Source organism: Hyperolius riggenbachi, chromosome 3, assembly GCF_040937935.1.
Source record: "Hyperolius riggenbachi isolate aHypRig1 chromosome 3, aHypRig1.pri, whole genome shotgun sequence".
Classification (NCBI taxonomy): Eukaryota; Metazoa; Chordata; class Amphibia; order Anura; family Hyperoliidae; genus Hyperolius; species Hyperolius riggenbachi.
In genome coordinates, this window is record NC_090648.1 from 515,260,363 (window position 1) to 515,285,889 (window position 25,527).

The following is a 25,527-nucleotide window of genomic DNA, read 5'->3' on the forward strand; positions in this document are numbered from 1 at the left end:
ATGCTGGAAGCTGCTTCTCTTGAGAAGATGGAGTGTTTTAGCTGTGGCCACAAATCTAAGGAGGAAGATGCCCGTTTCTGCTGTAGATGTGGGCAGCAGCTGCATAACTTTGTACCCAATGCAGTGCTGCATACCTTTATACCTAACTCAACGCTGCAAAGCACCATAAACAATGCAGAGCTGAACACCGCTGTACCCAATGCAGAGCAGAACACCGCTGTACCCAATACAGAGCTGAACACCGCTGTACCCAATGCAGAGCAGAACACCGCTGTACCCAATGCAGGGCTGAACACCGCTGTACCCAATGCAGAGCAGAACACCGCTGTACCCAATGCAGGGCTGAACACCACTGTACTCAACGCAGGGCTGCACCCCGCTGTACCCAATGCAGAGCTGAACACTGCTGTACCCAACGCAGAGCTGAACACCACTGTACCCAACGCAGAGCTGAACACCACTGTACCCAACGCAGAGCTGAACACCGCTGTACCCAACGCAGAGCTGAACACCACTGTACCCAACGCAGGGCTGCACACCGCTGTACCCAATGCATACCTGCACCCCACTGTACCTAACGCAGAGCTGAACACTGCTGTACCCAATGCAGAGCTGAACACCACTGTACCCAATGCAGAGCTGAATACTGCTGTACCCAATGCAGAGCTGAACACCGCTGTACCCAATGCAGAGCTGAACACCGCTGTACCCAATGCAGAGCTGAACACCGCTGTACCCAATGCAGAGCTGAACACCGCTGTACCCAATGCAGAGCTGAACACCGCTGTACCCAATGCAGAGCTGAACACCGCTGTACCCAATGCAGAGCTGAATACTGCTGTACCCAATGCAGAGCTGAACACCGCTGTACCCAATGCAGAGCTGAACACCGCTGTACCCAATGCAGAGCTGAACACCGCTGTACCCAATGCAGAGCTGAACACCGCTGTACCCAATGCAGAGCTGAACACCGCTGTACCCAATGCAGAGCTGAACACTGCTGTACCCAATACAGACCTGCACACCACTGTACCCAATACAGACCTGCACACCACTGTACCCAGTACAGAGCTGAACACCGCTGTACCCAACTCAGAGCTGCACACCGCTGTACCCAACACAGTGAATCAAGGTAGGCCATGCCTCTTTATTTTTTACAAATAAATAGTATCAAGGCTGGATTTTCCATAAGGCACCGTAGGCGCTTGCCTACAGGCACCCTATGTGGCAGAGGTGGTTCCCATCCCTTCCTGAAGGTCTCCCTTTCCCAGCAGAGCCAGAGGGCTCCAGTCCGGCAGCCGCAGGCTTGTAGTTAGGGCCGTAGAGCAGAGGCTTAATCAGTGCTGCCTCTGAAAGTGAGAGTAGCGTGGTGGGCGGTGTGGGTATTGAATTCACCTCCCTCTGTCCCTGCACCAGCTGCAGCACCAATCAGCTGTGCACTTTGGCCACACACACTGCCATGTGCTGCCTGCTTTTTTTCATCATGGTGTGGGGTGGGTTGGAGGCAATGTAAGGTGGTGACTTAGTCGTGTGTCTTAGTTATGTCTCTCCCAATTGTATGTAGCCTGTTTTGTATGGGAACCTATTATCAAAGGACTTCCGATGTGAAATGAAAAATCTATTTTTTACTCACCTGTGGCTTCTGAGCAGCAGTCTCAGTCCCTCTCCGCAGCGCCGGTGGTCCACAGTGTCCCCACTGGCCGCCCACAATGATGGTGACCTGCCAGTGGGGTCGGCTCTCCTGCGCCAGATGATGTGCAGGTGCAGAAGAAGTCCTTTACAGTAGAGGAACTGCTAAAATCTCTGTGCCTACAAGCTCTTGAAGTGTAAATTCGGCCCTGAATAGTATAGAGAAGTAAATATAAATCATTTCCTACTGTAGATGCTGGGTCCATTGCTGGGCATTTATAGGTCACTGCAAGCATTTGGTATGGGTATTTGGTACAGCCATTAGCTAGGGCCAGATTATGCACGAGGCACAGTAGACATGAGCCTAGAGCAGGCATGAGCAAACTACGGCTGCGGGCTATATTCGGCCCGTTTAGGTTTTTTTTTTTAGTCTGGCCGACCGATGCCTACACATTTCAGGAGCAATATCTAGGGCCAAGGGCAGAGGTTCAGAAACAGCCTGTGAGTGCAGAGCCCTAAGGGGGCGCCTGTCATCTCCCCCCCCCCCCACACACACACACACACACACTAGGGATGGTCGGAATGCCAATTTCTGATTCCGCGGTAAATCCGCATTCCGCCATTGCCAATTACCGATTCCGCTTTCCGCTACCAATTTCCGCATTCCTATGCGGAATTTCCGCCGGAAATCGCGGAAATTCCGCCCGACTTTAACATCGATTTTCTCAAAAACTATAAGGTCTTTTTGAAAACTTTTTTTTGCATCTTGTTCAGAAGATTCTGTTTAATAAACCCTGAAAATTTGGTGTTTCTAGGACTTACGGGGGCTTTGCTATTAACCGCTAAAGTCGGCGGATTTTTCCTGTAATGTAAAATGCAGAAAATAGGCAGAAGCAGATTTTCTGCATTTTACATTACAGTAAAAATCCGCCGACTTTAGCGGTTAATAGCAAAGCCCCCTTAAGTCCTGGAAACACCAAATTATCAGGGTTTATTAAACTGAATCTTGTGAACAAGATGCAAAAAAAAGTTTTCAAAAATACCTTATAGTTTTTGAGAAAATCGATGTTAGTCGGGTGGAATTTCCGCGATTTCCGGCGGAAATCCGCCTACCGCACTTGAATTACTGATTTCCGCATTCCGATGCGGAAATGCAATTTCCGATCGGAATTTCGGAAATTACATTTCCGTGGAATCCGAATGAGCATCCCTAACACACACCCACACACCTTTGTCTGGCCATATGCAGAGTGGAGCACGCTTGTATCTCTCACCTGTCGATGCCCCTGGGATCCCTCTTCAGTCTTCTGCAGCGTCTCATCTCTATGACTCCCTCTAGTGGCGTCTCTCTCTGGGATTAGGGTTATGTTCTGGAAGGTGGAGGAGCAAAGTTCATCATGCTCTGAAACCTCCTCACTACGTCACTCACAGGTGCAGGATCCAGCATCCAGTACTAGGGAGGTTACAGTTATTTATCTTGAAGGAGTTTCTGTCTATAGTTTGGAATGTACATGGGGGAGGTCAGAGCTCGCTCACACTGGGGGCGTTTTTTGTCATTTTTAAGCGCTGGCGATTTTCAAAATCGCCCTGAAAGCGCTTGTGCAATGATTCACTATGAGAGAGGTCACATGTAAGCGGTTTGTTTCCGATCCGCTCAGCAAAGCGCTGCCTGTACCATTTTCAGGGCGATTTTGCTACAATGGAAGGTATAGGAGAAAGGCACAACAAAACCGCTTTGTGCAGTGATTGCGTTTTCATTTTTAAGAATAAATACATTGTATTTATTTTTTCCGGATCAAAGAGATCACTTCCTGACTTGCGTCAGGATGTGAAAAACAGCAATCGCTCTGCAAAACCACTTAGAAAAGCGGCTTAAAAAATACAGCACGCAGGTAAATCGCTGGGAATCGTATTAAAAAAAAACGCCACAAAACCCACCCAGCGCGGACGGACACGCGAACGGAACGCAATGTGAACAAGACCTCAGGGATGGGTTCAGAAAGGGGCTTTCATTAGTGTGAGGCAAGGATTAGGCGTCAGACAGGAGAAGCAGACATACTAAGAACAGGTGATACATAAGGAGAAACACAGGAGTTAATAGCCGGATATCAGTAACAGTGGCTCTTTCTGTTCAGTAAGCCAGCATCTATTCAGTAAAGAATCCTTGGGCAAGATGGGCTACTGAGGCCTACTGAGCACGCCCTAGTCGCTGCAGCTCTCAAACGAGTTCAACAGAAAGAAAGTGCTATACCAATGTTAGGATTATTATTATTATTACTTTACTAAATATCAAATTTACTTGGCACTTAAATTAATCAGTTCTGGAATCAAACACGTGCAGAGAACCTATAAACTGATTGTTTGAACAGAGATTGTAACACAAGTATAAAATATTTTTAAAAATGTTTAAAAAGGGAGGTGTGGTAGACTTAACTCCCTAATCAGTAGGCATGATTCTGTTGATTTTGGTCAACAATTATTTTTATTTGAGTACTGCACAATGCAAGGCGTTTGAACAGATTAATCATACTTCATCACGCAAATATCGGAGCAACAATAATAAGTCTGGTTCAAAGGCCAGTTCCTCTTTGAACAGAGAACAAAATCAACAGAGGTGTGTCTACTGATTGGGGAGATAAATCTACCACTGCCCCCCTTTTTAAGCGGTTTTTAACATATTTTATACTTGTGTTGGCACCTCTGTTTAAACAACCAGTTTATAGTCTTGCCCACCCTTGGTGGAGAGGTCTTACCCCTACTTCCTTCCTGTATACAGAGAGCGACTTCTTAACTTCAGCAGGGTCAGGTCTAATCTCTCCACCTGCCTTAACCCGACCCAACTCAGGTCAATACAGAGGTTCCTTTCTGTCTGGTTGCTATCCAATTAGATGCTTCTAAACTGTGGTCACAGGCCAGATGGTATCTGTCGTCGTGTATGAAAAAAGGGCGCCGTGAAAAAAGGCCCTGACTTGATAACGAAATGGCGCCGGTTATTAACAAAATCTGATAACGATAAACATTGTTGACAAGCTTTGTTAACGATAAATACCATTGTAAAAACAGACGAGAAATAATAATGAAAAGATATTAACGTTAAATATTGTTACGTAATTCAACAATACAGCTTAACCCAACCCCACTCTCACACAGAACCCTCCCCTGGTGACGCCTAACCCTAACCACCCCCCTCCCCTGGTGGTGTCTAACTCTTACCCCCTGGTGGTGCCTAACCCTAACCACTCCCCTCCCCTGGTGGTGCCTAACCCTATCCACCCCTCCCCCCCCCCCCTCGGTGGTGTCTAACTCTTACCCCCTGGTGGTGCCTAACCCTAACCACTCCCCCTGGTGGTGCCTAACCACCCCCCTCCCCTGGTGGTGCCTAACCCTATCCACCCCTCCCCCCCCCCTCGGTGGTGTCTAACTCTTACCCCCTGGTGGTGCCTAACCCTAACCACTCCCCCTGGTGGTGCCTAACCACCCCCCTCCCCTGGTGGTGCCTAACCCTATCCCCCCCTCCCCCCCCTCGGTGGTGTCTAACTCTTACCCCCTGGTGGTGCCTAACCCTAATCACCCCCCCCCCCTGTTGGTGCCTAACCACCCCCCTCCCCCTGGTGGTGCCTAACCCTAACCACCCCCCCTGGTGGTGCCTAACCCTAACCACCCCCCCTGGTGGTGCCTAACCCTAACCACTCCCCCTGGTGGTGCCTAACCCTAACCACCACCCTGGTGGTGCCTAACCCTAACCACCCCCCCTGGTGGTGCCTAACCCTAACCACTCCCTCTGCAGAAACACCCTTTTACACATAGTAAAGATAATATCTTTGATAACGTAAAATCTGTACATACAAACTAAATAATATGACAAAAACTATAACGTTGCAAGCTTCTAAAACGATAACATACTTCAAAAACTATAATGTTCTAATGTTGTTAACAATATTTATTGCGGCGCACTTTTTTCTGCTTTTTTCGCCGTATTTACGATAATTGCATTAAAGTCTATGGCGGCGCCCTTTTCGTCCAGCCTCAGCCGGCGCCCTTTTTTTCCTGCTACTATCTGTTCCCTTGAGAACATTTTACTGCTGAGTAGTGAGAGGTCCAATGAGGACAAAAGACTTTTAGTTTTTAGACTTTATCGAAGAACCAGTAATGAGCAGCTAAACTTGCTTCATTATGGTTACAGCTACTGCTCTCTCTTAGAGTCAAATGTAGGCAAGGCTCCCTGTTGTGTGTGCAAGTGTGCTTGTTGTGTGTGCTTGTTGTGTGTGCAAGTGTGCTTGTTGTGTGTGCAAGTGTGCTTGTTGTGTGTGCTTGTTGTGTGTGCATGTGTGCTTGTTGTGTGTGCTTGTTGTGTGTGCAAGTATGCTTGTTGTGTGTGCAAGTGTGCTTGTTGTGTGTGCAAGTGTGCTTGTTGTGTGTGCTTGTTGTGTGTGCATGTGTGCTTGTTGTGTGTGCATGTGTGCTTGTTGTGTGTGCTTGTTGTGTGTGCAAGTGTGCTTGTTGTGTGTGCAAGTGTGCTTGTTGTGTGTGCAAGTGTGCTTGTTGTGTGTGCAAGTGTGCTTGTTGTGTGTGCAAGTGTGCTTGTTGTGTGTGCAAGTGTGCTTGTTGTGTGTGCAAGTGTGCTTGTTGTGTGTGTGCATGTGTGCTTGTTGTGTGTGCAAGTGTGCTTGTTGTGTGTGCAAGTGTGCTTGTTGTGTGTGCAAGTGTGCTTGTTGTGTGTGCATGTGTGCTTGTTGTGTGTGCATGTGTGCTTGTTGTGTGTGCATGTGTGCTTGTTGTGCTTGCTGTGTGTGCAAGTGTGCTTGTTGTGTGTGCATGTGTGCTTGTTGTGTGTGCAAGTTTGCTTGTTGTGTGTGCAAGTTTGCTTGTTGTGTGTGCAAGTGTGCTTGTTGTGTGTGCGTGTGTGCAAGTTTGCTTGTTGTGTGTGCAAGTGTGCTTGTTGTGTGTGCAAGTGTGCTTGTTGTGTGTGCAAGTGTGCTTGTTGTGTGTGCTTGTTGTGTGTGCATGTGTGCTTGTTGTGTGTGCGTGTGTGCTTCTTGTGTGTGCATGTGTGCTTGTTGTGTGTGCAAGTGTGCTTGTTGTGTGTGCAAGTGTGCTTGTTGTGTGTGCAAGTGTGCTTGTTGTGTGTGCAAGTGTGCTTGTTGTGTGTGCTTGTGTGTGCAAGTGTGCTTGTTGTGTGTGCATGTGTGCTTGTTGTGTGTGCATGTGTGCTTGTTGTGTGTGCAAGTGTGCTTGTTGTGTGTGCAAGTGTGCTTGTTGTGTGTGCTTGTTGTGTGTGCAAGTGTGCTTGTTGTGTGTGCAAGTGTGCTTGTTGTATGTGCTTGTTGTGTGTGCAAGTGTGCTTGTTGTGTGTGCAAGTGTGCTTGTTGTGTGTGCAAGTGTGCTTGTTGTGTGTGTTTGTGTGTGCATGTGTGCTTGTTGTGTGTGCATGTGTGCTTGTTGTGTGTGCAAGTGTGCTTGTTGTGTGTGCATGTGTGCTTGTTGTGTGTGCTTGTGTGCAAGTGTGCTTGTTGTGTGTGCAAGTGTGCTTGTTGTGTGTGCAAGTGTGCTTGTTGTGTGTGCAAGTGTGCTTGTTGTGTGTGCATGTGTGCTTGTTGTGTGTGCAAGTGTGCTTGTTGTGTGTGCAAGTGTGCTTGTTGTGTGTGCAAGTGTGCTTGTTGTGTGTGCTTGTTGTGTGTGCATGTGTGCTTGTTGTGTGTGCATGTGTGCTTGTTGTGTGTGCTTGTTGTGTGTGCAAGTGTGCTTGTTGTGTGTGCAAGTGTGCTTGTTGTGTGTGCTTGTTGTGTGTGCAAGTGTGCTTGTTGTGTGTGCAAGTGTGCTTGTTGTGTGTGCTTGTTGTGTGTGCATGTGTGCTTGTTGTGTGTGCAAGTGTGCTTATTGTGTGTGCAAGTGTGCTTGTTGTGTGTGCTTGTTGTGTGTGCAAGTGTGCTTGTTGTGTGTGCAAGTGTGCTTGTTGTGTGTGCTTGTTGTGTGTGCATGTGTGCTTGTTGTGTGTGCATGTGTGCTTGTTGTGTGTGCAAGTGTGCTTGTTGTGTGTGCTTGTTGTGTGTGCATGTGTGCTTGTTGTGTGTGCATGTGTGCTTGTTGTGTGTGCATGTGTGCTTGTTGTGTGTGCATGTGTGCTTGTTGTGTGTGCATGTGTGCTTGTTGTGTGTGCATGTGTGCTTGTTGTGTGTGCAAGTGTGCTTGTTGTGTGTGCAAGTGTGCTTGTTGTGTGTGCAAGTGTGCTTGTTGTGTGTGCAAGTGTGCTTGTTGTGTGTGCAAGTCTTGTTGAGTGTGCATGTGTGCTTGTTGTGTGTGCATGTGTGCTTGTTGTGTGTGCAAGTGTGCTTGTTGTGTGTGCAAGTGTGCTTGTTGTGTGTGCAAGTGTGCTTGTTGTGTGTGCAAGTGTGCTTGTTGTGTGTGCATGTGTGCTTGTGTGTGCTTGTTGTGTGTGCAAGTGTGCTTGTTGTGTGTGCATGTGTGCTTGTGTGTGCTTGTTGTGTGTGCAAGTGTGCTTGTTGTGTGTGCATGTGTGCTTGTTGTATGTGCTTGTTGTGTGTGCAAGTGTGCTTGTTGTGTGTGCAAGTGTGCTTGTTGTGTGTGCAAGTGTGCTTGTTGTGTGTGCAAGTGTGCTTGTTGTGAGTGCATGTGTGCTTGTTGTGTGTGCGTGTGTGCATGTGTGCTTGTTGTGTGTGCATGTGTGCTTGTTGTGTGTGCATGTGTGCTTGTTGTGTGTGCAAGTGTGCTTGTTGTGTGTGTTTGTGTGTGCATGTGTGCTTGTTGTGTGTGCATGTGTGCTTGTTGTGTGTGCATGTGTGCTTGTTGTGTGTGCAAGTGTGCTTGTTGTGTGTGTTTGTGTGTGCAAGTGTGCTTGTTGTGTGTGCAAGTGTGCTTGTTGTGTGTGCATGTGTGCTTGTTGTGTGTGCAAGTGTGCTTGTTGTGTGTGCTTGTGTGTGCAAGTGTGCTTGTTGTGTGTGCAAGTGTGCTTGTTGTGTGTGCATGTGTGCTTGTTGTGTGTGCAAGTGTGCTTGTTGTGTGTGCAAGTGTGCTTGTTGTGTGTGTGTGCAAGTGTGCTTGTTGTGTGTGCAAGTGTGCTTGTTGTGTGTGCAAGTGTGCTTGTTGTGTGTGCATGTGTGCTTGTTGTGTGTGCATGTGTGCTTGTTGTGTGTGCAAGTGTGCTTGTTGTGTGTGCATGTGTGCTTGTTGTGTGTGCATGTGTGCTTGTTGTGTGTGCAAGTGTGCTTGTTGTGTGTGCAAGTGTGCTTGTTGTGTGTGCATGTGTGCTTGTTGTGTGTGCACGTGTGCTTGTTGTGTGTGCGTGTGTGCACGTGTGCTTGTTGTGTGTGCAAGTGTGCTTGTTGTGTGTGCAAGTGTGCTTGTTGTGTGTGCTTGTGTGTGCAAGTGTGCTTGTTGTGTGTGCAAGTGTGCTTGTTGTGAGTGCATGTGTGCTTGTTGTGTGTGCGTGTGTGCACATGTGCTTGTTGTGTGTGCAAGTGTGCTTGTTGTGTGTGCATGTGTGCTTGTTGTGTGTGCATGTGTGCTTGTTGTGTGTGCAAGTGTGCTTGTTGTGTGTGCAAGTGTGCTTGTTGTGTGTGCAAGTGTGCTTGTTGTGTGTGCATGTGTGCTTGTTGTGTGCGCATGTGTGCTTGTTGTGTGCGCATGTGTGCTTGTTGTGTGCGCATGTGTGCTTGTTGTGTGCGCGTTGTGTGCGCATATGTGCTTGTTGTGTGCGCATGTGTGCTTGTTGTGTGCGCATGTGTGCTTGTTGTGTGTGCTTGTTGTGTGTGCAAGTGTGCTTGTTGTGTGTGCATGTGTGCTTGTTGTGTGCGCATGTGTGCTTGTTGTGTGTGCATGTGTGCTTGTTGTGTGTGCTTGTTGTGTGTGCATGTGTGCTTGTTGTGTGTGCATGTGTGCTTGTTGTGTGCGCATGTGTGCTTGTTGTGTGCGCATGTGTGCTTGTTGTGTGTGCATGTGTGCTTGTTGTGTGTGCATGTGTGCTTGTTATGTGTGCTTGTTGTGTGCGCATGTGTGCTTGTTGTGTGCGCATGTGTGCTTGTTGTGTGTGCATGTGTGCTTGTTGTGTGCGCATGTGTGCTTGTTGTGTGCGCATGTGTGCTTGTTGTGTGTGCATGTGTGCTTGTTGTGTGTGCATATGTGCTTGTTTAAACTGTTTTAGGCATCTTTCAATGACTTTGCAGAAGTAGATTTTCCAACAACAACATCTACAGTATAAATGGCTTTTCTCCCATAGGACATAATCATGCTATAGCAGTTGCTGTCGCAGGAGTTGTTGTTGCAGAAGATCGAGATCAGACGTTTGCCTCTTCTGATCATTTAGAAACTGGCAAAGAACTGATTGCAGATATTACTAAAACAAGCGGTACCAGCAACTTCTCGGAAGTAAGTGAGGACCAACCACAATCCCTGAAGGAAGCCGGGACCTCGGATAAGAAGAGAAAGGTACATTGTCATTGTTTTATTTTTATCAATTCATTTAACTTCTATGATTGTGTGTTAAATGCTGTAAGCTTAAACAGCTCTATGTACTGTAGCATCAGGTCTACCGTAAGTTACAACCTGACCATTTTTTTAGCTGTGAAACAAGATGCACTCGCTGGCTGAACAAAATCAGTTCCTGACAAATAGTACTCCTTAGTATTAAAATAAACCTGAGAAACAACCTCTGGAGGAGTCTGCAGGCCTTTCCTGAAAAGCTGAAAAACGTAGAGATCCCAAGAGCCCTGCACAGTGTAGAATTTTAAATACAGCAACTCAATTCAGTGTGTGTGAGAGGGATTGGTTCTCACAAGTGTGGGGTTGCAAAAAATTGCAACCACGGTGACAGGCGTGTTTGCATAAAATTCCAGAAGGACTTATAGCATGACCCCCTGATCACAGGCGTTAGTGGGGGGGGGTGTTGCAGGGGGTTTGGAGGCAACAAAATTGAGGGAACCCTTGCAACTAAAACTGGGTGAGTAGAGGCACCCCAAACATGTCTGAAATAGATAAAGTAGCCACAATCCATCTAAATGCCATATTGGCTTGCTTAACGTGAACTCAAGGCGAAAATGTACTGATGAGATAAGCAATTATATTTATCCTCCTAATCCTAAAAATGATTTGTTAAAGTATCCCATGGTTTTCTTTTATATTTAAAGAAAACCCGAGGTGTGTTTAAAGAATGTTATCTGCATACAGAGGCTGGATCTGCCTATACAGCCCAGCCTCTGTTGCTATCCCAAACCCCTCTAAGGTCCCCCTGCACTCTGCAATCCCTCATAAATCACAGCCGTGCTGTGAAGCTGTGTTTACATCTGTAGTGTCAGTCTCAGTTGCTCCCCCGCCTCCTGCATAGCTCCGGTCCCTGCCCCCGTCCCTTCCCTCCAATCAGCAGGGAGGGAAGGGATGCAGGCGGGGACTGGAGTTCTGCAGGAGGCGGGGAGAGCAGCAGACTGACACTATAGAGATAAACACAGCCAGCTCTGACAAGCTGTTTGTCAGCAGCGTGGCTGTGATTTATGAGGGATTGCAGAGTGCAGGGGGACCTTAGGGGGGTTTGGGATAGCAACAGAGGCTGGGCTGTATAGGCAGATCCAGCCTCTGTATGCAGATAATATTCTTCAAACCCACCTCGCGTTCTCTTTAAATATTTATGCCTCTGCTCAGTGGCAGCCTATTAAGTGTCCCAGAGTTAAAATACATGAACTATTGACCTTTTTCTACCCTCAGAAGTTGTTTTCTGCCAGGAAAACTTTAATGGCTGTTATTTGCTTATCAGGGATTTTTACTGTATTCCCTACAAGACAGAAGCTGTCACTTCCATGCCTAGAAATTAACTCTTTCAGGCAGCAAAATAAAGCAAGTAAAACAACCTAGTTATTAATGTTTTCAGGGGCAAACCCAGGACTTTCAAGGGGGGATTCCTGAAAGGTCTCCCTCAGCCGCGCACAATACAGTATAATAATATGGTAGGACATCATGCTGGGTACACAATGCAATTTATGGTCCAACTGACAGGATCTGACAATTATTTCCTAAATGTCTAATCTGCTCCCAAAGGGCAATGCGACTGAGCAGGAGCAGTTTCGATACAGATAATAATGTGGACAGCCGACATTGCCAATGAAGGGGAAAGTGAAGCATTCACACAGCAGGGGCACACGGCTATGCTCATACCTGGCTCTGTTAAGTTCTCCAGAGCTGCTCCATGCTCTGTACACACACTTCTGCACCATGCTCTGTACACACACTGCTGCTCCATGCTTTGTACACACACTGCTGCTCCATGCTCTGTACATACACTGCTGCTCCATGCTCTGTACACACACTGCTGCTCCATGCTCTGTACACACGCTGCTGCTCCATGCTCTGTGCACACACTGCTGCTCCATGCTCTGTACACACACTGCTACTCCATGCTCTATACACACACTGCTGCTCCATGCTTTGTACACACGCTGCTGCTCCATGCTTTGTACACACACTGCTGCTCTATGCTCTGTACACACTGCTTCTTCATGCTCTGTACACACGCTGCTGCTCCATGCTCTGTACACACACTGCTGCTCCATGCACTGTACACACACTGCTGCTCCATGCTCTGTATACACGCTGCTGCTCCATGCTCTGTACACACGCTGCTGCTCCATGCTCTGTACACACGCTGCTGCTCCATGCTCTGTACACACGCTGCTGCTCCATATGCTCTTTACACACGCTGCTGTTCCATGCTCTGTACATACACTGCTGCTCTATGCTCTTTACACATACTGCTGCTCCATGCTCTGTACACACGCTGCTGCTCCATGCTCTGTACACACGCTGCTGCTCCATGCTCTGTACACACACTGCTGCTCCATGCTCTGTGCACATGCTGCTGCTCCATGCTCTGTACACACACTGCTGCTCCATGCTCTGTACACACACCACTGCCCCATGCTCTGTACACACGCAGCACGCTGCTGCTCCATGCTCTGTACACACGCTGCTGCTCCATGCTCTGTGCACATGCTGCTGCTCCATGCTCTGTACACATGCTGCTGCTCCATGCTCTGTACACACGCTGCTGCTCCATGCTCTGTACACACACTGCTGCTCCATGCTCTGTACACACGCTGCTGCTCCATGCTCTGTGAACATGCGGCTGCTCCATGTTCTGTACACACGCTGCTGCTCCATGCTCTGTACACATGCTGCTGCTCCATGCTCTGTACACACGCTGCTGCTCCATGCTCTGTACACACACTGCTGCTCCATGCTCTGTGCACATGCTGCTGCTCCATGCTCTGTGCACATGCTGCTGCTCCATGCTCTGTACACACACACTGCTGCTCCATGCTCTGTACACACACCACTGCCCCATGCTCTGTACACACGCAGCACGCTGCTGCTCCATGCTCTGTACACACGCTGCTGCTCCATGCTCTGTGCACACGCTGCTGCTCCATGCTCTGTACACATGCTGCTGCTCCATGCTCTGTACACACGCTGATGCTCCATATGCTCTTTACACATGCTGCTGTTCCATGCTCTGTACATACGCTGCCGCTCCATGCTCTGTACACACGCTGCTGCGCCATGCTCTGTGCACACGCTGCTGCTCCATGCTCTGTGCACACGCTGCTGCTCCATGCTCTGTGCACACGCTGCTGCTCCATGCTCTGTACACATGCTGCTCCATGCTCTGTACACACACTGCTGCTCCATGCTCTGTACACACGCTGCTCCATGCTCTGTACACATGCTGCTGCTCCATGCTGTGTACACACGCTGCTGCTCCATGCTCTGCACACACTCTGCTCCATGCTCTGCACACACGCTGCTCCATGCTCTGTACACACACTGCTGCTCCATGTTCTGTACACACGCTGCTGCTCCATGCTCTGTACACATGCTGCTGCTCCATGCTCTGTACACACACTGCTGCACCATGCTCTGTACACACACTGCTGCTCCATGCTCTGTACACACACTGCTGCTCCATGCTCTGTACACACGCTGCTGCTCCATGCTCTGTGCACACGCTGCTGCTCTATGCTCTGTACACATGCTGGTTCTCCATGCTCTGTACACACACAGCTGCTGCATGCTCTGTACATACACTGCTGCTCCATGCTCTGTACACACTGCTGCTTCATGCTCTGTACATACACTGCTGCTCCATGCTCTGTACACACGCTGCTGCTCCATGCTCTGTACACACGCTACTGCTCCATTCTCTGTACACACGCTGCTGCTCCATGCTCTGTACACATGCTGCTGCTCCATGCTCTGTACACACTGCTGCTCCATGCTCTGTACACACGCTTTTGCTCCATGCTCTGTACACACACTGCTGCTCCGTGCTCTGTACACACACTGCTGCTCCATGCTCTGTACACACACTGCTGCTCTATGCTCTGTACACACACTGCTGCTCCATGCTCTGTACACACGCTGCTGCTACATCCAAAGTCAACTGTAACCAGGAAAGAAAGTGGGCAGTGCTGTGAACTGCAGGATGCCTGCAGATATTCTGGTGTCCCAACTTGTGCCTGTCTCCAGACACTGCACTGGCCCTGGTCTGAGGGGGGGTTCTGGGCAGCTTTGATCCGTCCCCTGCGTTTGCCTATGGTTTTGCACTGTACATACACATGTTTATCTACGGTGACCATATGTCCCGCTTTAGCCGGGACGCGTCCCGCCTTCGGGGTCCGCTATCCCAGTATGCCTTGCGCCCCAGGAAACGTCCCGCTTTCAGCAACGGGACGTCCCGGCCTTGGGACTCTGGCCACCGTAATTGCAACCCGCAGCCCCGCTCCAGCCTGCATATTGTTCAGCAGGTCAGAGCAGGGCTACGAGAAGATGGCGTCCGAAGCCCTGTACTGGAGACTATTTGTGTCTCCAGTACAGGGCTTCGGGCGCCATCTTCCCGTAGCCCTGCTATTCCATCAGCGCGGGAGACTGCATGTAGTCTGAGGAAGATCTCGAGGGAGCTGCACACACACCAGAGGCCGGCCGCGTGAGGGGACTTCTGTCAGGTGAGTAAATTTTTTTTTTTTTGCAGGTGTTATGCTGCACACATTGCGTTATTTCCTGCTGAAATGTTGCCCACATTGCATTTATTTACTGGTGAAATGTTGCACACATTGCATTATTTTCTGCTGAAATGTTGCCCACATTGTGTTATTTACTGCTGAAATGTTGCCCACATTGCATTTATTTACTGGTGAAATGTTGCACACATTGCATTATTTTCTGCTAAAATGTTGCCCACATTGTGTTATTTACTGCTGAAATGTTGCCCACATTGCGTTATTTACTGCTGAAATGTTGCCCACATTGCATTTATTTACTGCTGAAATGTTGCACACATTGGGCTTGATTCACAAAGTGGTGCTAACCTAGTTAGCACGCCTAAAGACTTTTGGGCATGATAAGCATTGCACTAAGTAGGTTAGCACCGCTTTGAGGAAAAAACTTGCGCGCAAAGTTTTGCGCAAGTCCGCGCGAAACATTGCATAGGGTTTAATGGCATTGCGCGAGTTTATTTTATCACGCCTAAACTGAGTTTAGGCGTGATAATGGGCTTTCCACCAGCGTGCTAACTTTTAGCACGGCTTTGTGAATCAAGCCCATTGCATTTATTTACTGCTGATATGTTGCCCACATTGCATTTATTTACTGCTGAAATGTTGCCCACATTGCGTTTGGTTTTCTGGTGAAATGTTGCCCACATTGCGCTATTTACTGCTGAAATGTTGCTCACATTGTGTTTTATTTTCTGCTGAAATGTTGCCCATATTGCGTTTTATTTACTGCTGAAATGTTGCCCACATTGCGTTTTATTTACTGCTGAAATGTTGCCCACTGTGAGAAAACGCGGAAAAGCCGCCGCGTGTGCTGAAAGCAAGGCGGCTGATTCCGCGTCCAACGCGGCGGTTTGCACGCGTAGGCACGCGTCTGGTAGTGTGGCAGAACGTGGCAAAGCCGCCGCATGTTCTAACAGCAAAGCGGCTGTTTCCGCGTCCAAGGTGGCGGGTTGTACGCAGCAGCGTGCCTTTGGAGTGGCTGGGTCTGTTAGTCCACATAGATGGATGAAGAGCTACGCGCGCGCGGGCCAGAAGTCAGGACCTTTATACCAGCAGGGGAAGTGTCAGCTGATCAGGACGATCAGCTGATTCCTGCTGGACTCAGGATTGGCTGAGTGGCTCGGGCGGGGCAGCAGAGTTCAGCTACTATATATTCTGCTTGCTTGTCAGTTGCTGGTTGTCTGCCATTGCAAACACTTTGTGGAAGCATTCGGACCGTGGTCGGATCCTTACGGTGTGTTTGGGCCAGGTGGACCTGGGAGTTCGCACTGGGCCAGATTACCTTGTACTGTTATTGTTTGTTGGACCGGTTCCGGGGTGTTGGGATTGGGGCCCTCGCACCCAGGGCTAGGGAACTGTATTGTCTTTGTGTTGTGTTCCGGGACTGGTTCCAGGGTGTTGATGATCGCGGACCTCGCACCTAGGACTGGGGAATTGTGTTATCATTTGTGTTTTGCTCCGGACTAATTCCGGGGTGTTGTGACTGCGGACCTCGCGCCCAGGACTAGGGAATTGTATTATCGTTTATGTTGTGCTCCGGACTGGTTCCAGGGTGTTGTGACTGCGGACCTCACACCCCAGACTAGGATTTGTGCTATTACTGTATTACGTTAGCCCAGTTCAGGGCAAAATCTTTCATATTGCAGCAGGGCTTCCTGCAACCCAGCCTCGGTCCCTCGCCCAGGGCTCCACAGGCTACAGGAATATCACCCACAGTCAGGGGTGAATTCCTCAGGAGTATTAGGCCGCCAGCTCCTCTGGTGGTCTCCACTCAGAGTTGTTACTGTTACACCAAACACTCTCACACACATAGGTGTCCAGAGGTTAGCAATACATTATTATTATTTTTTATTATTATTTAGTATTTATAAAGCGCCAACATATTACGCAGCGCTGTACAGTGTATATATATATATATAGCTTGTCACTAACTGTCCCTCAAAGGAGCTCACAATCTAATCCCTACCATTGCCATATGTCTATAGTATGTAGTGTAAGTACTGTGGTCTAGGGCCAATTTTAGGGGGAGCCAATTAACTTATCCGTATGTTTTTGGAGTGTGGGAGGAAACCGGAGTGCCCGGAGGAAACCCACGCAGACACGGAGAGAACATACAAACTCTTTGCAGATAGTGCCCTGGCTGGGATTCGAACCAGGGACCCAGCGCTGCAAGGCGAGAGAGCTAACCACTACGCCACCGTGCTGCCCTGATACTGCAGATCATCAATAATCAGATTCTCTCTGCGTGCTGACACCGATCGTTACACCCACATTGCGTTATTTCCTGCTGACATGTTGCCCACATTGCGTTTATTTTCTGCTGAAATGCTGCCCACATTGCGTCTTATTTTCTGCTGAAATGCTGCCCACATTGCGTCTTATTTTCTGCTGAAATGTTGCCCACATTGCGTTATTTCCTGCTGAAATGTTGCCCACATTGCGTTATTTTCTGCTGAAATGTTGCCCACATTGCGTTTTATTTACTGCTGAAATGTTGCCCACATTGCGTTATTTTCTGCTGCAATGTTGCCCACATTGTGTTATTTTCTGCTGAAATGTTGCCCACTTTGCGTTATTTACTGCTGAAATGTTGCCCACATTGCGTTATTTTCTGCTGAAATGTTGCCCGCATTGCGTTTTATTTTCTGCTGAAACGTTGCCCACATTGCGTTATTTTCTGCTGAAATGTTGCCCACATTGCGTTTATCTTCTGCTGAAATGTTGCCCACATTGCGTTATTTCCTGCTGAAATGCTGCCCACATTGCGTTTTATTTTCTGCTGAAATGTTGCCCACATTGCGTTTTATTTTCTGGTGAAATGTTGCCCACATTGCGTTTTATTTTCTGGTGAAATGTTGCCCACATTGCGTTATTTTGTGCTGACATGTTGCCCGCAATGCGTTTGCTTTGTGCTGACATGTTGCCCGCAATATGTTTATTTTCTGCTGACATGTTGCCCGCAATACGTTTATTTTCTGCTGACATGTTGCCCATTGTGTTTATTTTGTGGTGTCTGGGGTAACTGTTGCTGCATTTATTATTTAATGGTCATAGTTGGCTATGTTTGCTGCTTTGGGGTTACGGTATACTATTAGCATCACACAGTTTCTGCACACCCATGATGCGAATCCCTGTTTTACCACATCATTGCGGAAACAATGCCTCGCTGTTACATCATTTTTGGGCGTGGCGCAAACACCCCCAATTTTCGACAAAGCAAAACGCCCCCCCGGCCTTTTTTTGGCGCGGCGCCCACCGGTATGATTTCAATGTTGACATGCATATTTCAGGGAAGGATACGTAAAACCTGATTCATAATCAGGCCTGGTTACACATCACAGGAGACTATAGGCTATAGCCCCTGGCAGCTTAGACTCTGCCCTCCATGAACCTACAAACCCCCGCCAAACTGCACTGCAAGTGTGCTGGCTGTCCCAGCTGTCACTTCTCCTTTACTTCCCTTGCCCATCATAGGTAGCTACAGGTGTCCCTTAGTATTAGGTAGCTAGAGGAACCTCAGTATTAAGTAGCTAGAGGCGCCTCTGACTGAAGGGAGATCTGGTCACTGGAATGCCAAAGCCCCTTGTGAGTAACCTCTCATGTACACTCTGCACAGGACTCTGCGTAGAAATGTAGGAGGGAGGCACTTAGGGAGGGGATTGAGCCGCCTTTCCATCATCAGGCGCCGGTAGACACGTGCCAACAGTGCCTTATGGTAAATCCGGCCCTGTTCATAATGCAGTATTAAGCAGTAAGGCCACGATTGCCCTGGTACACTCACGCGTACGCATCATTTTGGAATTCACTTAGTGATTCTTGGCTATTACTATGGAACTCTTTGCTGCAGGTGATGGTGGACTATGACTAACCCACCACTCGTTGTGTGCTGCGACTGGCTGGGCCAGCGACTGTAGCTTAACGCATTTCTCACCAATATACTCTGGCCCCTTAAAGAGGAACTGTCGCGAAATTCTTAAAATGTAAAACACAAATAAGAAGTACGTTTCTTTCAGAGTAAAATGAGCCATAAATTCTCTCCCATGTTGCTGTCACTTACAGTAGGTAGTAGAAATCTGACATTAAAAATATGAGACTCCTTTCTTTGCTACTAATGTTCTAGTAATTATCCGTACTACACCTACAATTCCTTATATCATAAGGGTTTTTTTCGCTTCAGTGTCACTATAAGGAGCTTCATAAAAGGAAGGAAAAAAATAAGTGCGCCCTCTTCTTAAAGTAGATAAAAACTTGTTCTACTTACAGGTCCTTCTCAAAAAATTAGCATATTGTGATAAAGTTTATTATTTTCTGTAATGTACTGATAAACATTAGACTTTCATATATTTTAGATTCAAATACACACAACTGAAGTAGTTCCAGCCTTTTATTGTTTTAATATTGATGATTTTGGCATACAGCTCATGAAAACCCAAAATTCCTATCTCAAAAAATTAGCATATTTCATCCGACCTATAAAAGAAAAGTGTTTTTAAAACAAAAAAAGTCAACCTTCAAATAATGATGTTCAGTTATGCACTCAATACTTGGTCGGGAATCCTTTTGCAGAAATGACTGCTTCAATGCGGCGTGGCATGGAGGCAATCAGCCTGTGGCACTGCTCAGGTGTTATGGAGGCCCAGGATGCTTCAATGCGGCATGGCATGGAGGCAATCAGCCTGTGGCACTGCTCAGGTGTTATGGAGGCCCAGGATGCTTCGATGGCGGCCTTAAGCTCATCCAGAGTGTTGGGTCTTGCGTCTCTCAACTTTCTCTTCACAATATCCCACAGATTCTCTATGGGGTTCAGGTCAGGAGAGTTGGCAGGCCAATTGAGCACAGTAATACCATGGTCAGTAAACCATTTACCAGTGGTTTTGGCACTGTGAGCAGGTGTCAGGTCGTGCTGAAAAATGAAATCTTTATCTCCATAAAGCTTTTCAGCAGATGGAAGCATGAAGTGCTCCAAAATCTCCTGATAGCTAGCTGCATTGACCCTGCCCTTGATAAAACACAGTGGACCAACACCAGCAGCTGACATGGCACCCCAGACCATCACTGACTGTGGGTACTTGACACTGGACTTCAGGCATTTTGGCATTACCCTCTCCCCAGTCTTCCTCCAGACTCTGGCACCTCGATTTCCGAATGACATGCAAAAGTTGCTTTCATTCGAAAAAAGTACTTTGGACCACTGAGCAACAGTCCAGTGCTGCTTCTCTGTAGCCCAGGTCAGGCGCTTCTGCCGCTGTTTCTGTTTCAAAAGTGGCTTGACCTGGGGAATGCGGCACCTGTAGCCCATTTCCTGCACACGCCTGTACACGGTGGCTCTGGATGTTTCTACAGCAACAGAAGAAAAAGACTGGGTCTCTACCTGGATAAATGCAATTGTAGCACTATTTTATTGCACCATAGTGACAAAACCACACGACGTTTCGGCCATCAGGCCTTTATCACTTGATAAAGGCCTGATGGCCGAATCGTCGTGTGGTTTTGTCACTATGGTGCAATAAAATAGTGCTACAATTGCATTTATCCAGGTAGAGACCCAGTCTTTTTCTTCTGTTGCTGTGGACTTTTTGCACCCTGAGGGATCCGGGTGTGGACTGGTTGACTCCCTGGCTCAATTATATAATCACAGTTGAGCTCCTGGGACTGCTTCTTTTTTCTTCTGGATGTTTCTACTCCAGACTCAGTCCACTGCTTCCGCAGGTCCCCCAAGTCCTGGAATCGGTCCTTCTCCACAATCTTCCTCAGGGTCCGGTCACCTCTTCTCGTTGTGCAGCGTTTTCTGCCACACTTTTTCCTTCCCACAGACTTCCCACTGAGGTGCCTTGATACAGCACTCTGGGAACAGCCTATTCGTTCAGAAATTTCTTTTTGTGTCTTTCCCTCTTGCTTGAGGGTTTCAATGATGGCCTTCTGGACAGCAGTCAGGTCGGCAGTCTTACCCATGATTGCAGTTTTGAGTAATGAACCAGGCTGGGAGTTTTTAAAAGCCTCAGGAATTATTTGAAGGTGTTTAGAGTTAATGTTTTAGTGTTTTTTTTCTATAGTAAAAAAAGAGAAAATCCTTAGCATTTCCCATTTTAACTGTGGCTATTTTGAAGCCAATCCTGATGTCATTTCCTCCCTTAATCTTCTCTGCCTGATTGTGTATACATTGCCCGCCCTTCTCCCAGCCTTCAGACACTCCCACCAAGCTCTGAGTGATTTTCTCAGCTTCTCAGCATGAGAAATATTGGCCAATCAGAGAGGTACAGAGGTGTGAGAGGGGAAGATGGGAGGAAAAGAGGCTTCAGCCAATCAGGCTGCATTAGTTACAGTGCTGCCCATAATTATTCATACCCCTGGCAAATTTTAGTGTTCTAAAGGTGCTTTATTGATAGGCTGATCAAAAGATTACAGTTAAAGGCATCATAAAAATGAGAACACAGAAGCAATTGGTGTTGGTACACGCCTCAACAGGAGGCAGTTAACAGAAACATAAGAAGAACAAAAAAAAAAAAAAAGAGAACAACATAGGTTCCATTAGGTAGAATATACAGTATATACGTCATGAGTTTGACATATGACTTCAGCAATAAGAGTAGCATTTTCAGTGGTTAGGCATTCATAAGACATGTAAACAACTGTCAATAAACATTCAGTACTTGGGACATGGTTGTATGGCCCCTAAAATTTAGCCAGGGTTTCCAAACTTTTCAGAGACATGCACAGCATCAGTTATTCTAGCGGTAATTCATTCATGCAGCATTTTCTTATCAATTTGTGTTAAGATTGCTGAGAAGTGAAGATTTTGTTGCTTTCATTGTGTGTAAAGTTTGGTGGAGGCCACTATATGCTGAGTTAATTTCTGGCTTGAATGTAATGTATTGGGTGGTTTGTGACCTAATAGGAACACTTGGGGGTCTTTATTAATTGTGGTGGAGAGAATTTGAGATAAAGTTGTAGTAATTTTAGACCAAATCTTGGAAACTTTCGGACAATCCCACCATATGTGGTATACACCTGGCAAATATTGAGTTACTTTTATTTAACCAGCAAGTCAATTTTTGATGGTAAATGTCATAGTTGTCTCCCAAAAGATAATAAAACAATGCACAAGAGGCATTATTATTGCGAAAAAAAACGAATTTCTCAGCTTTTATTTACATTTGAGCAAAAAATGTCCAATCCAAAATTATTCATACCCTTCTCAATAACCAATAGAAAAGCCTTTATTGGCTATTACAGAAATCAAAAGCTCCCTATAATTGCAGACCAGCTTTTTGCATGTCTCCACAGGTATTTTTGCCCATTCATCATTTGCAATGAACTCCAAATCTTTCAGGTTGGAGGGTCTTCTTGCCATCATCACCCTGATCTTTAGCTCCCTCCACAGATTCTCAATTGCATTCAAGTTAGGACTCTGGCTGGGCCACTCCAATAATGTTAATGTTGTTGTCTGCTAACCATTTCTTCACCACTTTTGCTGTGTGTTTTGGGTCATTGTCATGCTGAAATGTCCACTGGTGGCCAAGGCCAAGTTTCTCTGCAGATTGCCTGATGTTGTCATTGAGAATCCTCATGTATTGCTCTTTTTTATGGTGCCGTTTACTGTGATTAGGTTCCCTGGTCCATTGGCTGAAAAACACCCCCAAAGCATGTTTGACAGTGGGGATGGTGTTCTTTGAGTTGAAGGTTTCTCCTTTTTTACGCCAAATGAAGGAAACATCAGTGTGACCAAACAATTCAAGTTTGGTTTCATCTGATCATAACACAGAAGACCAGAAGTCTTCTTCTTTGTCCAGATGAGCATTTGCAAAGGACAAGCAAAGGAAAAAAAGAAAACCCAGTATGCTATGCAGCTTCCTTTGTGCAGCAGATGTAACAAATAAGAGCCAGGAAAACTGGGGAATGATGTTGTATGGATAAGAAAAGTAAGAGTGATTTTTAACTTTTGGATTGCCTGGTTAGCATCCTTATTGCTAGTTTACCTGATAAAAATAAATAATTGATTTTTGATTTTATGCCCGACAGTTACTCTTTACGCTATATCATTCATCCCCCATCAGCAGTGTTGACATGGCTTCAAAACGGATGGTGGTGACACAACCTTTATTCTAAAGTGCTGCCCCACTGCTTGGGGACGGGTTCAGGGGAAGGACTACTATGGTTAAACCCTCTGGCCCAGTGGGGCGCATGGTAATAGAAACAATGGTTGCTATCCGATTGACCCAATGTCAGAACAATCACTTAGGCAATCCAAACAAATAATATGGCCTTTCATTGAGACAGCAACAGGAAAAGTTCCATAAGATGGTAGGCACCATTTGTAATTTTTATGAAGAACCAAAAAAAAAAAAAACTAACAAAAAAAAAAGATGGAGGGTTTAAAGGCACCCTAATGGTGGCCATACACGGTACAATAAAAACGTTCGATTTTCCCGTTTTTTCGATCTAAATGATCGAATTGAATGAAAGTTGAAAAAAAAAAATTTCGATCAAGAAATTCGAACGATTATCCCGTTTTTTCGGAAAAAATGATCGGACATGCTGGAAAAATCTTTATATTCGATCTAATGGAATAATCGAACTAAATTATCTAATTGAAAAATTGTACCATGTATGGCCACCATAACCCTAGACTAAGGCAACCAACTGTTGAAAACCGTGCAATAAGGACTATTTTCTATAGTTTGCTATATGTGATCAATTATTAATATTGTAATTAAAAGCTTTGTTTTATACAGTATATAACCTGACATTTATTGTGCCTTTAACACCTCCATATTTTTTTTTTTTTTGGTTCTTTACAATAACTCATTTGAGGGGTATGTGATATCTTTCTACATTATAACATTTGCAGTTTGTTTATACTCATTGTTGACCTGACTCAAAGGATTTGTCTGGCTCTGCATTATATCTTTTTTCCAAGTGTTAAAGAAAACCTGAACTGAAAATTAAAAGTCAAAATAAGCATACACAAGTCATACTTACCTTCCATGTAGTCTACGTCTCAGTGTCTTTCTCCTGTCCTGCGTCCTATTTGTCCACTGTGATCAATGGGATTATCCGTCCTCCATTTTGAAAATGGCCATTACCCCCTAACAGCTTCCTGGTCAGCACACAGTTAAACTGTAACATCGCCCACTTGAGCCATAGGAAAACATGGACATTACCTGGTACATCAGTTTTCCTCTCAGCTATAACTGACAGCAACTGATATTTTACTGACGGCAACTGATATATTTCAGTTCTGACAAAATATTGTCAGAACTGGAAGGGATCATTGTCAGAAGAAAATGGTGCGCTTCTGAGAGGAACTGATGGCAAGGTAACTATGTAATGTTCATTTGAAGTTACCTAATCTGTTTATTTGAAATATTTTTACTCAGTACAGGTTCTCTTTAAAGATTAATCAAAACAAACAAACTTTTATTTACATTAACAGAGAAGGAAGAAAAAGAAGGGAAAGAACAACAATTGTGCAACTGACACCTCATTCATGTCACTTCCCATCAATTTGGTAGACTCCAGAATAGCTGAGAGTCACGAAGATGATGGAAAATGTGAGAGACTTGAAGAATGTGTCATGAAAAAACGTACACAACCTATTTCAGTATCTTCAGAACATCCAACGCCTTCCAAATTACCAGCCAGCAGTGCTGATGTCAAGAAATCGCAAAACGTTTCCAGTACCATTCAAGATCCTGCAGGAACAATACACAGTGAGGACGTTCCACTCAACAAAATCAGTAATGAAGGAAAGTACAAAGACGGAGAACAAAGTCCACCCAAGAACAAAGAACTTTCAGACTTGTCAAGGAAAGAAGATCATGAAAGGAGTATCACCAGTACCAGAGGGTTAAAAAATGACCCCGTGCAAGGAACAGAGGCTTCTGAAAATGAAAAGAAGATTACTGACAGGGTTAAAGGGCAGAATATGGAGATATGCGACCCTGGCATCAACAATGATCTCAGAAGCACACAGGAGAATTACCAGCCGGAAGGCAAAATTACCAACAACAACGTCTTGAAATGTAGTTCTGCTACAGTAAACCAAAGCAGTGAAAGTACGAGAAAGACCACTGATTGCATCGAGGCGCAAACAGACAAAATATCGCCCGATTCCAAGCTGAACAGTGAGGAGGAGTTTGTAACTAAAGAAACTGTAAACAGCGAAGCAGGAGCACAAGACAAGCTTGCAAGCAGTAGGCATAACATCGACAATAACAACTCATGCAAACAAAATAAAAACAAAAGTAATCTTGGTATAGCAAATCAAACTTCAAGTAAAACAACTACTTCTAAAACAGAAACTGACCCAAAACCCAAAACCGATCATGGAAAAAATAATAACAAACAACCCAAGCCAAGTGGAGAAGCCAAGGGTAAAAAGAATGCTAAAGTGAATAGTAATGTAGAAAGACCAGACAATAACAGTAACAATAAGAAAGACAATGGAGATACAAGTAAACAACATGAAGGTCATAGTGATAAACCTAACCTGGATGCAAATAAACAATCTGCAAATAAGACAACTAGTCCTGAAACCACACCCAGTGCAGAACCAAAGGTGGAGGTTGATAAGGAGAATAATGAAAAAGTAGCTCCCAACAAAAGCAATCAGAAAGAAGGAGACAGTACTCAGGGAGAAACATCTGCCGTGAATTCACTCAGTAACATTCAAAACAGTGAAACGCGTAACAATAATGAAAGTACTGAATCAAAAGCAACAACAAAACCAGATAGCAATGGTAACAGTGAAAAGAAGACTGATGAAAGCAATGAAGACAGATCTGCAGCATCCTCAGATACTTCAGTCCAGAAAGGCAAGAACATTCAAGAAGAGAAGGAAGATAAG

At 46.1% G+C, this 25,527-nt stretch overlaps 1 protein-coding gene across 1 annotated transcript; it reads left to right on the top strand.

Annotated features, from left to right (window-relative positions):
• LOC137562441 (uncharacterized) lies at positions 1-25,526 on the top strand. The gene is made up of 4 exons (XM_068273786.1): positions 1-1,132; positions 9,863-10,071; positions 24,115-25,420; positions 25,492-25,526. Exons 1-4 carry the CDS (start codon positions 1-3, stop codon positions 25,524-25,526), a joined length of 2,682 nt encoding a protein of 893 aa, XP_068129887.1.
• Position 25,527: the final 1 nt, after the last annotated feature.

Excerpts from the sequence above, each read along its gene's own strand:
- LOC137562441 (XM_068273786.1), top strand. The coding sequence starts at position 1 with ATGCTGGAAGCTGCTTCTCTTGAGAAGATGGAGTGTTTTAGCTGTGGC. Across the intron at positions 10,072-24,114 it reads CCTCGGATAAGAAGAGAAAG|AGAAGGAAGAAAAAGAAGGG; the intron begins GTACATTGTCAT and ends TTACATTAACAG. Across the intron at positions 25,421-25,491 it reads AACAAAACCAGATAGCAATG|AAAGGCAAGAACATTCAAGA; the intron begins GTAACAGTGAAA and ends ACTTCAGTCCAG.